A 16324-nucleotide genomic window follows, 5' to 3' on the forward strand; every position below is an offset into this window, starting at 1 on the left:
GGCAGGTCTTCCACTTCAGCCCACGCAGAATGGTATCCATCATCCGCTCAAAGGTGGCAGGAGCATTACAAAGGCCGAAAGGCATCACAGTAAATTCATAATGGCCGTCAGGGGTTACAAAGGCTGTTTTGGGGCGATCGGCCTCTTCCATGGGTACCTGCCAGTACCCGGAGCGTAGATCCAAAGAAGAAAATATTTCGGCACCTTGCAAGCAGTCTAGCGCATCATCGATGCGTGGCAGGGGATATACGTCCTTGCGCGTGATCTTGTTAAGGCGGCGGTAGTCTACACAGAAACGGATGGAGCCGTCTTTCTTTTTGACAAGCACAACTGGCGAAGCCCAAGGACTGCTTGAGGGCTGAATGACGCCGCTCTTGAGCATTTGGTCGACTTGATCTTCAATGACTTGGCGCTCGGTTGTCGACACACGATAGGGGCGCTGCCGTAGAGGAGCGTGGGCACCTGTGTCGATGCGATGTGTGACAGTCGAGGTTTGGCCAAGGGAGCTGTGATGGCAGTCGAAGGAGGCGCTGAACTGGTGGAGCAAGTGGAGAAGCTGCTTGCGCTGCGGCGGAGGAAGATCTGCTTCGATGGAGAGGAGAAACAGTTTTGTAGAGGAAGGAGTGGGCGTAGAAGATGGTGGGCTGAGCGCTGTGAGATTGATGTGCGATGTTTCGTCAATCTCCTCACGGGTTATAATAGACGCGATGGGTTGGACACTGCCGACACATTCGCCACGGCGCAAAGCACTAGGGCAGGAGAACGGGTTACAGACCCACAGCACGGATAGGCCAGCAGAGATAGTCAGAACGGCGTAAGGCAGGGGAAGACACTTTCGGCGGAGAAAAGTATGAGCGGGCGTGAAAAGTACAGTGTCATCACGGAGAGGGTCACAACAGAGGCGCACAAGGACGGAAGAGCACGGAGGCAGGTCGATGTCTTCGGCGACGAGGGCTTTAATACATGGCGACGAGAGAGCAGCGTCCGGCAGCGATTGGGGCAAGGCAGAGAATCCGACTTCAGCGCGAGCGCAATCTATGACCGCAGCATGACGAGACAGGAAATCCCAGCCCAAAATAACATCGTGGGAACAAAACGGCAGGACGACGAACTCGATTGTATATAGGACGTCCTGAATCAAAACTCGTGCTGTGCAAGCTGCTGACGGCTTGATGTACTGAGCGCTGGCCGTGCGCAGCGAGAGACCGGCAATTGGCGTCTTAACTTTCTTCAAGCGGCGACAAAGTTGTGCGTCTATTACTGAAATTGCGGCGCCAGTGTCGACAAGGGCCATGACAGAAATTCCCTCGACAGAAACGTCAATCAGGTTCGCAGGTGACAGCTGAGGTCTTTGGTAGTTCGATGGGGACGCAGTTCTTGCCTCAGGAACTGCGGCATCTAGTTTTCCTCCTCTTGAGAACTATTAGGTCGGCGACGCATCGGAGAGATGGATCGGCGTCGCGGCGAAGGGGAACGGCGATCGGCAAGTTGTGAGCGTTCGGGGGAGAACGGACGAGTCGACGGACGGGGCTCAGCAGACGCAGAGTACTGACGCGCTGGAGGCCAGTACCCGGCCGGCGGTGTCGAGACTGGGAGACGGCGACGACAATAGCGGGCTACGTGTCCAGGCAATCCGCAGGTGTAGCAAATAGGCCGGTTATCCGTCGTGCGCCAGGGATCTCGGCCTCGTGGATAGGGTCGCATATAAGGTGCCGGCGCTGGTACGGGCACTGACACCGTAGGGTACATAGTCCGCTGAGTTTGAGCAACGACCTCGGCGTAAGTCAGTGGACGGGCGGCAGGTCTTGGGACGACGTTGGCATAACTCAGAGGCGTGGCGACAGGTCTGGGAGCGGCGTCAGCGTACGTCAGTGGAGCAGCGACACGTGATGGTGAATGGGCGGACGGAAGCGCCTCAGCAACCTGCTCGCGAATAGCATGTTGGAGAGCCGGGGCCAAGTATGGTGGCGACCCCTGAGGGCTAGGCAAAAGAGAAAGCTGACGGGCCACCTCCTCACGCACAAAGTCTTTGACTTGCTGCAGCAGAGAGGAGTTATCAGCTGCGGGTGTCAGTCCAGCAAGTGACTCTACATGAGCTGAATGCTGACGAGTCAGGACCCGCTGCTTCCGCAGCTCCTCGAAGCTCTGGCACTGCGTGATGACTTCTGAAACGGTGCGCAAGTCCCGCGCTAGCAGCATTTGAAAGGCGTCATCATCAATACCTTTCAGGATCTGCTTTATCTTGTCAGCTTCAGGCATGCTGACGTTCACTCGGTTGCAGAGGGCGATTACGTCTTCTATGTAGCTAGTGAAGCTTTCGCCGACCTGCTGCGACCGTTCACGCAAGCGCTGTTCGGCGCGGAGTTTTCTGACGGCTGGGCGACCAAACACTTCGGGGAACTTCGTCTTGAGGGCCGACCAAGTTCCAACGTCGCCTTCATGGTTGCGGTACCATAAATTGGCGACACCGGTAAGATAAAAAATGACATTGTTTAGCTTAGTCTCGTCGTCCCATTTGTTATAGAGACTCACACGTTCGTAAGACGCGATCCAATCTTCCACGTCCTGCTCATCTGTTCCGCTGAAGACAGCCGGGTCCCGCTGGCGAAGGGAGCCGGCACAGATGACAGTCGGCGGGCCTGCTTGCACGGCTTGATTTTGGGTGTCCACAGGCATAGCAGGTGGTGGAAGAGTGCGGTTACGGAGCTCCAGAGCCGATATCGTTACCCGGCGACTCCACCAAATGTAGGACGGGGGTTTATTAAAGGTACTGGGAGCTTATTAAAGGAGCAGGGCGGCAACAGTCTGCGGTCAGCCAAAGCGAGCCCAAAGCACGCGCAGCGATGGCACTGCCGCCGCTGCACAGAATGTTCGTCTTCGTCTTTACACCTGGAGAATCAGAAACATGTCCTGTGCACAGACGCGGCGTCGGAAGCCAATGAGAGAATGGGGGAAGAACTCCCGTGCCTCAAGAAAATCAGAGAGGCGAGTCAGAGCCATTCGCTCAAATGTCTTACCAACGCACGACGTCAGGGAGATTGGGCGGAGGTTAGAGAGAGAGGGAGGTTTGCCCGGCTTTGGAATCATAGAAATAAGGGAGGATGTCCAGGAGCTCGGCAAGTAGCCGCTCTCCCAGGCCTCATTGTAGGTTTGAAGGAGGAATTCTTTGGCGCAGTCAGGAAGGTTACGAAGTGTGGTGTATGTAATGGCATCCTCACCGGGAGCCGAGCGTGTAGCATTAGCAGCCAGAGCAGATTCGAGCTCCCGGAGAGTGAAGCATTGGTCCAGATCAGGGTTAGGTCCACCTGAGTACACCGGGTAGGAGGGTGCCAGAGGGGGCGGGAGGTAGAGAGAGGCGAGTTGATCAAAAACTTCGGAGGGAGTCCCCTGAGTGAGGGCTTTAGCTGAGTGGGAGCAAGGGCAGGCTTAGTGCCAAGGAGGGATTTAAAGAGAGACCATGCGGATCGCGAGTGCAATGCAGAATCAAGGCCATCACAAAGAGCACTCCAACGAGAGTGCTCGAGGGAGGCGCAGTGGGCGACGATCTCAGCCCGCAGAGCAGTGATCCGGGAGGAAAGTTGGGCATTGTGTGGTTGGGAGCGAAAGGAGCGTTGAAGACGTTTACGGCGACGCCATAAACGGAGAAGGTGAGGATCTGGGACTTGGATTGGGTAACGAGAGCGAACGCGACGGCTACTGGACGTGAGCGCTGCAGAGATGCGCGACGTCCAGTCGTCGTAGGATTGAAAGGAGTCGGAGGCGAGATTAGTGCGAAAAGCATGCCAGTCAGTGTGAATAACCGGATGACAGCGAGGGACGTGGGAAAGAGAGGTGGTGATGTGGATGAGAAAGTGGTCACTTAGAAGAGTTTCGGCTGTCACCTGCCAGTGAAAGGAAAGTGAATCCCGAGAGAAAGTGAGGTCGGGTGTCGTGGGGCGTTGTGAGGCAGTGCCCGCTCGAGTAGGAGAGCCAGGAGTATTAAGAAGTGTGAGGTGGCGTTCCTGGGACAGACAATAGAGGAGGCGGCCGGGTTTGAGGGTTTGTGGGTAGCCCCAGAGTGTGTGAGGGGCATTAAAGTCACCACCAAAGAGGAGATGGGAGGTAGAAGGAAGAGAGTGAAGGAATTTGCCCAGAGCACAGAATAAAGAGGAAGTGACAGGGGGGTTGTAAAAAGACAAAAGGACGAGTGAGATGCGGGAAGATGGGTGGTAATAAACCACACCAACTAAATATTTAGGGAGGGTGGAGGGGATGTCAATTTGCTCTACGAGCACGTCACTGCGTACATAAATAGACGCAAGTGGTGTGGCCGTAGTGGCATGGTAGGGGCGGTAGCCTGGGACACTGCGGGCCGTCCGGGTCCCCTGGAGAAGGAGAAAATGAGGCAGAGAGGGGCGGGTGAGTAGATACTGGTGGAGGGGGGTCTTATTGTGGGAAAGATTTTGGCAGTTCCACTGCACAATTTTGAGGTCCTCGGCAAACGCCATTATGAAAGTGGAGAGGAACGCCATGGTACGCGTTCCTTCTTTTTTGCCGGGGGAAGTGACTCATGGACGGATTGGAGCATAGATATGAAGGATTCCAATTGCTTTGATTGTGCTTGGAGGGTGGTAAGAATCTGGAGAACCGAAGTTTCCAGCTTAACCAAGCGAGTGTGATGTGCCTGTGTGGTGGTTTCGACAAGGTCAGCCAAAGGGGCGACCTGGGCGCTGGAGGAGGGAGTGGTGAACGCGGCAAGGTGCTCATTTAGCTTGGTAAGCTGGGAGGTAAGAGAGGAGGTGGTTGTCTGGAGGGTTTGAGTCAAGGCATGTATCTGCTGTTGTAGATCGTGGGAAATGCGCTGCTGCTCTCGCTGCTGGCGTTCCAGCATTGCCAGCCGGAGGTCGAAGGAGCGGCTCTCATCAATCAAGGATGGAGAGGGTGGTGTAGTGGAAGAGAGGGACGCTGGCACCGAGGATCCTTTAACTATGGCGGCGTAGGAGCCTGGTGGTGACGTGATCGGAGCTGATGGAGATTCATGATTAGAGGAGGAGGGAGTGGTGGGTTGAGTGGCCCGGCGCAAAGCTAGGCGTCGGAGGTATGCAGTTTTAGCACACTCGCGTTGTTTAGCAAGGAGGAAGGGGCAAGCGGGGTCGAGGGAGGGGTGGGTGTTCACCTTGCAATAAACGCACCAGGGCTGGGCACACACATGAGCGGAAGGGTCAACGGGTAGAAGAGCAGCACAGCGACGGCACTTGGCCGGAACGCTGTTCTGGGGGCATTGGTGGGCGCGGTGGCCTAGAGTGAGGCAACGGGTGCAGGTGGGAGGCTTAGGTTTATGAGGACGGCACCGGAAGGCAACGCGTTTGAAATAAACAAAGTGGGGGATGACGGTACCAGCGAATGTAATGAGCACTGATTGAGTGGATCCCATCATGCGAGCAACGAGAATATCTGTTTTGAAAGTCTCTAGATCATGCATGAGCTTATCAGGAGTGAAGTGGCCACCGACGTTATGGATGACGCGCGAGGCATGAGATGGGAGGATGGGGGGAATAAGTTTTGATGTTGACAGGCTTACCGTGAAGGTGAAGGTGCGTGATAGAAAGTAGGAGGTGGGCGGTGAGAGGAGAATGAGTTTTTAAAAACACAAGGCTTTGGGCTGGCTTGGCCTGAAGGGTGATGTCTCCACTGGTCTTGGAGGAAAGTTGTGCAGCGGAGGTGACTGCGGCGAGCACGTTGTAGAGAGGCAGCTTGGGGTATCTCGCCAATGCCGGAAAAAGTGAATTCAATAATTAACACTCCTGCTCCCACTGATGCAACTGCACTCCGCTATTTCCTTGGCTTAGTCGAATACTACGCGAAGTTTCTCCCGAGTCTCGCGGACATTGTTGAACCAATGCGAGTCCTCCTTCGCAAGAACCAGCCTTTCAGTTGGACTGCCGCTGCAGACGCCAGTTTCCGAAGTATCAAGTCCTTCCTTCAATCCAGCCGAGTACTTCATATGTTTGACGAGACTCTTCGTGTGATTGTTTCCACGGACGCATCTGACTGCGGACTTGGCGCTGTTCTCCAGCAACTGGACGGGCACAAGCTACATACAACTGCATTTGCGTCTCGTACTCTGTCTCCGGCGGAAAGGAAGTATGCGGTTGGAGAGCGCGAGGTACTTCAATGCATTTGGGCCTGCGGGCACTGGCATACGTACTTGTGGGGTCATCCTTTCACAGTCCGCACGGACCATCAAGCCTTAGTTTCCCTCCTGTCCTCTCAGGGAACGGGCAGGCGGCCTCTTCGCATTGCACGGTGGTCCGAACGCCTTCTTCGCTACAGTTACACAGTAGAGTACCGTAAGGGATCAGAGAACGGTGTTGCGGATGCCCTTTCTCGTCTTCCTGCCTCTGTTTCACATGAAGATGTTTCCGTTGAGGAGGGGATTATATTAAATCTTATTACACCCCTTTGCGTCACAAAGGAGCAGTTCAAGAAGGCTTTTAGCGAGGACCCTATTTTGAAAGACGTCAAGGCGTATGTTGAGTCGACTTGGCCTTTCCGTAAGTTCATTTCAAGCGAACTGCAGCCCTACTTCACTGTGCGCGAAGAACTTTCCGTGGTCAGCGACTTGATAATGCGTGGAGAACGAGTGGTTGTTCCCCTCTCGTTGACACCGCAGCTAATAGCTACGGCTCATGAAGCGCACCCAGGAATAGTTCGTACCAAGGCGCGACTACGGGAACGCTTCTGGTGGCCAGGCATGGACAAACAAGTCGAGCTTGCCGTCCATAACTGCAGCGTCTGTCAGGCAGCGGACAAAAGCGCCAAGACTGCGGTTTCTCCTCTTCAGCCGGTACCGCTGCCTGAGCGTCCATGGCAAAAGCTGGCCATCGACATCGTCGGCCCCATGGAAAGATCCCCGCAAGACTGTAGGTTCGCTATTACATTAGTGGACTATTTCTCAAAATGGCCGGAAGTACACTTCTGTAGCGAAGTGTCAACAAGCACGGTGACTAATTTCTTAGTGTCCATTTTCGGCCGCGAAGGCTACCCCGACGAAATTGTTAGCGACAATGGAGCTCAGTTTTCGTCGCAAGAATTCACACAGTTCTTGAACGAGCGCGCCATTCGTCTCACGCACTCGTCTCTCTATTATCCACAGGCAAATGGGCCAGTCGAGCGGTTTAACCGCGTCTTCAAGAAATTCGTTCAGCTAGCTTTGCTCGAACATCGTTCTATTCGTCAAGCAGCCATTGACTACCTCGGCATCTACCGGTGCACGCCTCATGCTACTACAGGGATAGCTCCCGCTCTGCTACTGCACGGAAGATTGCCTAGAACACGGCTTGACATTCTAGGACGTCCATCACCGTCCTTCTTTACTGACCCGGCTACAGAACTTCGTCGGATGCGCCAACGCGTGGTGGAGATGCAACAAAACAGCAAGAAATACGCGGATGCTCGCCGGGCGGCAAGACAGACAACGGTGACAGTAGATGACTTCGTCCGTGTGAAGAAGCCCGAACACTGCAGGTAACACTGTCCTATATTAAACATTTCAGTTGCGAGACAGCGCCGTAGTTTTCCTCTAGTGTTTTGGTCCGTATTTTTTTTTGTTTGAGGGGGGGGGGGGGAGCTGTTTTTCTTTCAATATGAATCTATTCCAACTATCCCAGTTTTCCGTCCAAAATAATTTGGTGGCTTGAATATTTTTTGCTTTAACGCAAACATTTTTCATTGCTTTTCTAAGCCAGACATCAGCTGTATGCGAGTGACGGACGCACTTTAAACGGAATATTTTTCGGCGCACCAAAAAAATGGAACATTACTTCAACACTTTTACTACAGCCCATTACAATATTCCACAGTTGCTTCAGAATTAAAATTGATGTCCAAGACTTCTGGAGTGGGATGGCACGAGGAGAGCCTAGAGGTTGCCTTTCATGTCACCGACATCACCTCTACTCGCATTCAGATTCTGTTTCTTTCCATGTACTTCAACGTTCGCCACATGTCTTGGTAAGTTCACGTTCGCACCCCGTGGTGTTTTCAATGGCTGTGGGGATGTAATATATGGTTCGGTTAGATTTAACATCCCCGCACAGGACTTCCGTTATGAGGGATGCGCAATAATTTACACCACTTAGGTTTTTTTTCAAGCGCACTGGCACGGCCTTTGTTTTTTAAAGCACGTGGGGTTTGCTGCATGTCCGCTGCATGGAAAAGCTACCGACGTGGTTGGCATTTGATCCCGCACTATTCTGCTTAGCAGCTAAATGCCACAGCCATTGAGCTGCTGCGCCTGGTAGTGAAACGGACGCAACTGTTGATGTTAAGCGTTGGAGTCGCATTAAATTACTCAAATTATGGCGCTCTAGGAATAAACCAATGGTGGCTTCTCGTCGGTGGCAATTGGTTTCTGCCCCCAAAAGAGACAGTTTGATTCCAATATTGGCAGCAGCTTCGCAGATGCCGTACCAATCAAAATTCTGGATGCATTGCTAGGATCCTCAGGCGGTGGTCTTAACTGTTGTGGATAGTTATACTATGGCGAGCGTTAGAGATAAGAGCGTTTTTATTGTGTTTAAAAATCGCTAGTGAATCCAGCTCAAAAAGCGCTCGCAGCACCCTTCGGAATCGATGTAGCAGTAATCTTATAATGTGAAGCATAGCGTCGAATTCAATCTACATTTCAGGCTATTGAACTCTTCCTAAAGTTTCAGTTTTCATTAATGTCGCGTACGCTCGTGATGTACTTTTCTCTTTTCAAGGACAAAGCGCAGAGACATGCTTGTTTTACTCAAAAGAACATCACATTTATTTCTTCACACTGAGTACTAATAATGCCTTCTGCTGGCCTCGAAAGGAATAATTCGGAAAAAAATACTCACCGCATTGATGCCCATAAGATAGAGAAAACTAATATCGCAGAAAACAAAAAAAATTGAAATGTTGCAGTAGTACCAAGCTGTGCTAGGCGAAAACAAGTCGTTGGCATTTCATTATAAGCTATACAAGCTATGTATGATAATGCAGTGTCCCGCCATTGTGGTATGTTTAGAAGACATCATTTTAATTTTTCCCGCTTCAAATGTCAGCATCTAATTTACTCTTACTAGTGCCAGCAACCCTCGTGTTTACAGATTCCATCACGCCTAACCTGTTTTTGATGCATTCAGTTCCGCTGCGAATGGCCTTTGTTGATTTCAGGAATTGGTTTGGGCTCAACAGGAGAAAAAGTTTTTTATGGGAATAAAATTTTGTTTCTGTCGGCGTTTAAGCTCTGAGGGACGCCGTCTGCGCTCTTAAGCATGACGAAAGAAAGGGACTAATGGTGGTTGAGATTCAAGCAGCGGAGGCAGCGAGACGGCATGAGCGCGCTACACGACTCAATGTAAAGAAGGCAGCAAAGCAAGCGCAATGTTTAAGCACTCAGGACCTCAGCTCAGGCTCATTGAGAATGCGGGGTTGTAGTAGTTGCGGTCGATCCTAATGGCGTGGCCCTGATTTCTTGAAACATGATTATTTTTTTACGTGCGCCCGCTTTGGACGCTGTGGGCGATTCATCTGCGCGGGGACGCGCAGGCAGTGACTCGAGGCAGGTCTTTGTATGAAAAGGTTTAATCTCACATCAGGGGGGGCCGGTCGTCGTCGTGGGGCAGCGGAGTCAGGTGGTCCTCTGGCAGGGCTGGTCCAAGAGAGAGAGAGAGCGCCAGCCTTCGCTGTCGCGCCTTAAGAAGGCTTCCTCCTAGCCTCGCTCCCCCCCGCCCCGCCACTCGGGAAGAAGGGGTCCAAGGCTACCACTGCAAAGACGCCATTTTATTTCGGGATGTGTTGTAGAGAACGCCACAGAAAGATTTTCGAAAATTCCTACAGTGTGCGCTACCTTGTTTCCCAACCTGAATGTAAACCCTATGATATGATTCTTCTGATTAGACATCTTATTGTTTGGAAAACGCGCATACAAGACCTCAACACTGAGCCTGTTGCTTCACCCAGAATTCATTTTAGCTGAATGTTGCTGCAGGTAACTGACATTTACGAAGAATTCGACTTTTTACCGGATTGGTTTCCTCTCTTGATGTGCATTATATCCTTGCCGGCCACTTAGTTCTGTTCTCTTTTCTATCATGTTTGTGCCACGCAGCGCCTACGTATGTGCTCAGTAAATAATATTTTTTGTGGTCAGTGGCCGACAGAAAGGATATTATATATATATATATATATATATATATATATATATATATATATATATATATATATATATATATATATATATATATATATATATATATATTGTCACGGGTCGTTCAAACGACGCGGGTCGTGGGGACACTGGAGACCACAGGAGAGCAGGCAGGCGCCAGGTACAGTCCAAGCGGTCGCGGCCGGGCTCACGAGCGATTTTCCACCGAGCCTCTTCCTCTTTACCGGCGATCGGCTCCCCGCTCGTTGAAGATGATGTTAAGTGGAAAATAACACACATGACATTGCTCTCCTCCCGAAAGGCGCATCGTCCCGATGCGCAGAGAAGCAAAATTAGCGCTGAAAAACGCGTAAGGCGCGAAGAGTTAGGCCACGTGCTCCGAGCGGTCACAGTACGGTTTGAGGCGTGCGACGTGAACAACCTCGGAGGCAGGCGGGCGGCGGGACGCACGCGTTACTATCGGCAACACTTCGTAATTTAACTCGCCTATACGGCGAATCACTTCGTACGGGCCAAAGTATCTTTTGAGCAGCTTTTCGCTAAGGCCACGGCGTCGAATTGGAGTCCACACCCACACGCGATCACCAGGATTGAATTGAAGATCCCGATGGCCTTGGTTGTATTGCCGAGCATCGACTTGCTGGCGGGCTTGGATGCGGAGGCGGGCCAGCTGTCGGGCTTCTTCCGCATGTTGGGCGACGAGTTGAGCATCGGCGTGAGTGTAGACGTCAGGCTGGTGGGGCAGCATAGCGTCGAGCATGGTAGTGACTTCCCTGCCGTGCACCAGGCGAAATGGTGAAAATCCGGTAGTTTCTTGAACTGCGGTGTTATACGCAAAAGTGACGTAAGGTAACACTTCGTCCCAGGTTCGGTGCTCGATGTCTACATACATTGAGAGCATGTCAGCCAAGGTCTTGTTAAGGCGCTCGGTCAGCCCGTTTGTTTGCGGGTGGTATGCGGTAGTTTTGCGGTGAGCGGTATGGCTTAAGCTCAGTATCTGGGAAAGAAGTTCGGACACAAACGCGGCACCACGATCAGTGATAAGGACCTCTGGGGCACCGTGCCGAAGAACAACGGACTCGACGAAAAACTTTGCCACATCCGAAGCCGTTGATGACGGCAGAGCACGTGATTCGGCATACCTCGTAAGGTAGTCCGTCGCAACTGCGATCCAGCGGTTCCCCGATCGCGACTGAGGAAAAGGTCCGAGTAGGTCCATACCAATTTGCTGGAACGGACTGAGCGGTGGCGTGATGGGGTGAAGGAGTCCCGCAGGCTTCATGGGTGGGGTCTTGCGCCGTTGACACTCGCGGCAGGTTCTTGTGTAATGGCGAACTGTCTTGTCAAGTTGTGGCCAATAATACTTCGACCGTATTCGCGCGAGCGTTCGACTGAACCCCAAATGTCCTGAGGAGGGGTCATCATGACACGCTTCCATAATTTCGTCGCGTAGATTAGTGGGCACAACCAAAAGCCATGACCTCGGGCTCTCGGCAAAGTTCTTCTTATAAAGAATGTTGTCTCGGAGGCATAAATGAGGCAGTACGCGCACAAAAGGACGTGGAACTACGCCTCCTTGACCCTCCAAATGTGAGATCACGGCGCGAAGGTCGGGGTCGAGTCGCTGCCGCGCAGCCATATCTACAGGACCTAGAGTACCTAGGAAGATGTCAAAGTCGTCCGTATCAGTAGGCGCAGATTCGACGGGAGCGCGGGACAGGCAGTCAGCATCAGTGTGTCGGCGACCAGATTTGTAGACGATCGTAACGTCGAATTCTTGCAGTCTGAGAGCCCACCGCGCAAGTCGGCCTGCAGGGTCCCTTAGATTGGTCAACCAACACAGGGAGTGATGGTCTGTGACCACCTGGAATGGGCGTCCGTACAGATAGGGTCGGAACTTTGTGATCGCCCAAATTACTGCGAGGCATTCTTTTTCGGTTGTCGAGTAATTGATTTCTGCCTTCGATAAAACACGACTGGCGTATGCGATGACACGCTCGGCGCCATTCTGATGCTGGATCAAGACGGCCCCGAGACCCGTGTTACTAGCGTCAGTGTGGACCTCAGTCGCGGCGTCCTGATCAAAATGGCCTAGTACAGGGGAAGCCTGCAGGCGCCGTTTCAGATGGTCAAATGCAATCTGCTCTTCATCAGACCACTGGAAGTGGACGGACTCTTTCGTGAGGCGAGTAAGCGGCGCGGCGATATCTGAAAAGTTGGGAACAAAGCGTCTGTAGTAAGCGCAGAGGCCCAGGAATCTCCGCACGGCGTTCTTGTCTGACGGCGTCGGGAAGGAAGCGACGGCCACTGTTTTATCTGGATCAGGACGGACGCCCTCGTGACTGACGACGTGACCGAGAAACTTCAGTTCGTCATAGCCAAACTGGCACTTCGTACGCTTCAGGGTGAGGCCGGCGTTTCTGATAGCTTGAAGGACGGCTTTTAGGCGAACCAGATGTTCATGAAACGTGCTTGAAAAAATTACGACGTCATCAAGGTAGACAAGGCATGTTTGCCATTTGAGGCCGGTGAGCACGGTGTCCATAACGCGCTGGAAGGTCGCTGGAGCTGTACAGAGTCCGAAGGGCATCACCTTGAACTCATAAAGTCCATCTGGAGTGACGAAAGCAGTTTTCTCTCTGTCGCGCTCATCCACTTCTATTTGCCAATACCCGCTCTTAAGGTCGATGGACGAAAAGTAACGGGCATGGCGCAGGCGATCAAGAGCGTCATCGATGCGTGGAAGTGGATATACGTCCTTCTTCGTGACTCTGTTGAGGCGCCGGTAGTCAACACAGAAGCGAAGGGTGCCGTCTTTTTTCTTCACTAGCACCACCGGAGCAGCCCACGGGCTGTGAGATGGTTGGATAATGTCATCAGCCAACATTTCGCGCACTTGATGTTGTATGGTTTCACGTTCTTTCAACGAAACTCGGTAAGGTGACTGACGAACAGGATGGACAGCGTCGTCGGTAATTATTCTGTGCTTGGCTATTGGCGTCTGGCGAACCCCAGGTGACGTAGAAAAGCAGTCGTGGAACTCACCCAGCAGAGCGACGAGCTCGTCTCTCTCCTGAGCAGAGAGCTGCGGTGCAATGCTGACACCTAAAGGCGGCACCGAGTGTTGGGGAGAGGGCGGACAGGAAGGAGCCGCAGACAGGGTCGCAGCGTCGACAGGGGCGCTGAGGCGCTCGATAAGGCCGATTACTGTGCCCTTGGTGAGGTGTTGCGGAGCGCTGCGAAAGTTCGTGACGAGGACTTGGGTGCAACCAGAGTGAAGACGCGTGACACCTCTAGCAACACCAACACCCCTGTCAAGAAGCAGCTGCACACTACCCTCAAGAACTTCGCCAGAGGCAACCGGTGCGGACTCGACCAGCAGAAACACGCTCGAGTCAGGCGGCAAAGTCACGTGGTCCGCTAAGATGCGCGCCTCGGAGAACGTCGGCTCGGAGCTCGGCGGGTCAAGGAAAGGTCGTTGAAGGGTGAGGCGGCAGTCAGCGAGGTCGATAACAGCGCCGAACTCGGTCAGAAAATACATACCGAGAATAATATCTCTCGAGCAGCGCTGCAAGACGACGAAGGTAACGGGGCACGTGAGACCGTTAATCTCAACGCGAGAAGTGCAGCGGCCTACCGGGGTGACGAGGTGGCCTCCGGCGGTTCGGATTTGTGGGCCATCCCACTGCGTTAGTACCTTGCGAAGGCGGCGGGTCAGCTCCCCACTCACAACGGAGTAGTCGGCGCCGGTGTCGACGAGGGCGGTCGTGGCGTGGCCGTCGATAAGGACGTCAAGATTATTGTACACTGGGCGATCAGAGGCGGCTATAGGATCGGCGGAAAGGTCGTCGGTCGGTGAGGGGGAGCGGGACGTCGTACGTGGAGGCTCTTTTACAGATTCTCGGTCGGCAACGCCACCTCCAGCAGGTGGCGGGGAATGGCGCAGAAATTCCTCAATTTCCCGAGGCTGTTCGCCGTACCGGGGGCGGGGCGCATCTCGTCGGAATCCGCGAAGACCGAGCTCCCGATAAGGGCAGCGGCGATAGACGTGACCGGCTTCCCCGCAGTGGAAGCATAGCGGACGGTCATTGGGGGTCCTCCACGCGTCGGCCTTGCTTGGTCCACGCTGTGGGAGACGAGTGGATGACATAGGCGCAGGAGGTGACAATGGCTGCAGAGGGGGGGACGGGTGGTCGAGCGGTGGCGGCGACGAGCGACGGACGACGGAGGCGTACGTCACGGCGGGCTGTGCCGGAGGAGGGGTGACGGTGCAGCGAGGAGAAAGTGCACGTTGCACTTCTTCTCGGACGACCTCCGTGAAGGGGGACGAAGAGGAGGAAGCGGTGGGTGGCAGACACTTCTGGAGTTCCTCCCTAACAACTGCGCGGATGACCTCGCGTAGGTTCATGGCGTCGACGGGTAAGCCACCCGGGTGGTCAGCGCAAAGACTGGAAGCGGTAGAAACTCCAGCAAGCCGACGATAATGATCTGCTCTGGCTGCCAGGGCGCGCTCGATGTTAGTCGCCTCGGATATAAAGCCGGCCACGGTTGTGGGAGGGTCCCGAATGAGACCGCCGAAAATGTCTGACTTCACTCCTCGCATAAGAATGCGCACCTTCTTATCCTCCGTGGCGCGGGGATCGGCTCGGGCACTAAGGCGCAACACGTCTTCGACGAAGCTTGTGACGGTTTCATCGGGTCCCTGGAACCTGGTTTGCAGGAGGTCCTCTGCGCGTTGGCGGCGATGCTGGTTAGCAAAAGTGAGTCGCAGTTGTGCCTTGCAAGTATCCCACGACGTAAGGGTGTGCTCGTGGTTCTCAAACCAGTGACGGGCAGTGCCCTCAAGGCAAAAGTACAAGTTTTGCAGGCAATGGTCCGCAGACCAGCCGTTGTAGCGGGCCACGCGTTCATAGTGCTGAAGCCAATCGTCGATGTCTTCAGAGGCTTCACCACGGAACGGGAGAGCTGAACGAGGAGCGACAGGGACGTAAACCACGGCAGGCACGGGCGAAGAATCCGTCTGCTGGCCTTGGCTCACGGTAGACCGAGCCATGTGCACTGCCGGAACGGACCTTGTTGTAAGGTGCGGCAAGAGGCCGAATTCGGGGCCGAGTCCTTGAATTCGCCTGCTGGCACGTATCTCGGCCTCCTCAGCGGAGGGGCGGCGGCCCGGGCTGGGAATGGGACTCTGCGAAGCGGGAGGTAGGGGATGGCGTCGCATAAGACAGCGCCTCCACCAGAATGTCACGGGTCGTTCAAACGACGCGGGTCGTGGGGACACTGGAGACCACAGGAGAGCAGGCAGGCGCCAGGTACAGTCCAAGCGGTCGCGGCCGGGCTCACGAGCGATTTTCCACCGAGCCTCTTCCTCTTTACCGGCGATCGGCTCCCCGCTCGTTGAAGATGATGTTAAGTGGAAAATAACACACATGACAATATATATATATATATAATGTAAGATGGGTACTGGGATGGTTAGAGGTGCTGGGCGCCGGCGGTAGACACAGAGACACTGGCCTCGTAGACACAGAGCTCGAGCACCGACAGCACATGCACAAAGCGATGGCAATGCCGCTCACCACAACAGTCAGAAGTTCGTCCTCCTCTTCGGCTGAACAGGAACTTCGTCGTTACAACTGCCCCCCGGGGAGGAGAGGAGCCATCCTGGCGACTTACGGCGTAGGTGAGATGGCCGGGTCATAATACGGCTTTAGGCGCTGCGCGTGAACAATCTCGCGTCCGCGCCGGCGAAGATCAAGAGACGGCATCAGCGGTTCCACCACGTAATTAACAGGCGAGGTGCGTTCCACAACTCGGTAGCGGCCGTGAAACTTTGCAAGAAGTTTCGAGGAGAGGCCCGGAGTACTGGATGGAATCCATAACCACACGAGGCTACCAGAGAAAAGTGCGGGGACGTGTGATGGCTGTCGTGGCGGGATTTCCGACGGGATTGGGCCTCATTTTTGAGAGAACGGGCGATTTGGCGACACTCTTCGGCGTGTCGTGCAGCTTGCGAAATAGGAGCACACTACGATGCGTCAGGCTGGTATGGGAGAATGGTATCGAGTGGAGCAGAAGGGTGACGGCCGTAAAGAAGATAGAACGGGGAGAATCCGGTAGTCAGCTGCGTTGCTGTGTTGTAGG

At 53.9% G+C, this 16324-nt stretch overlaps 1 protein-coding gene across 1 annotated transcript in view; it reads right to left on the reverse strand.

The window, feature by feature from the left end:
- The window catches only part of LOC149346443 (uncharacterized), a 108615-nt gene extending 93038 nt beyond the window's left edge, over window positions 1–15577 (reverse strand). Inside the window, exon 1 of the mRNA XM_089541331.1 lies at window positions 13226–15577. Within this exon, the coding sequence (XP_089397457.1) occupies window positions 13226–15401 (2176 nt within the window). The 5' untranslated portion in view covers window positions 15402–15577. The remainder of the gene's footprint in view (window positions 1–13225) is intronic.
- Window positions 15578–16324: the final 747 nt, after the last annotated feature.

The sequence above is a fragment of the Amblyomma mixtum genome, chromosome 4, assembly GCF_055824585.1.
Source record: "Amblyomma mixtum isolate Tamu chromosome 4, ASM5582458v1, whole genome shotgun sequence".
NCBI lineage: Eukaryota > Metazoa > Arthropoda > Arachnida > Ixodida > Ixodidae > Amblyomma > Amblyomma mixtum.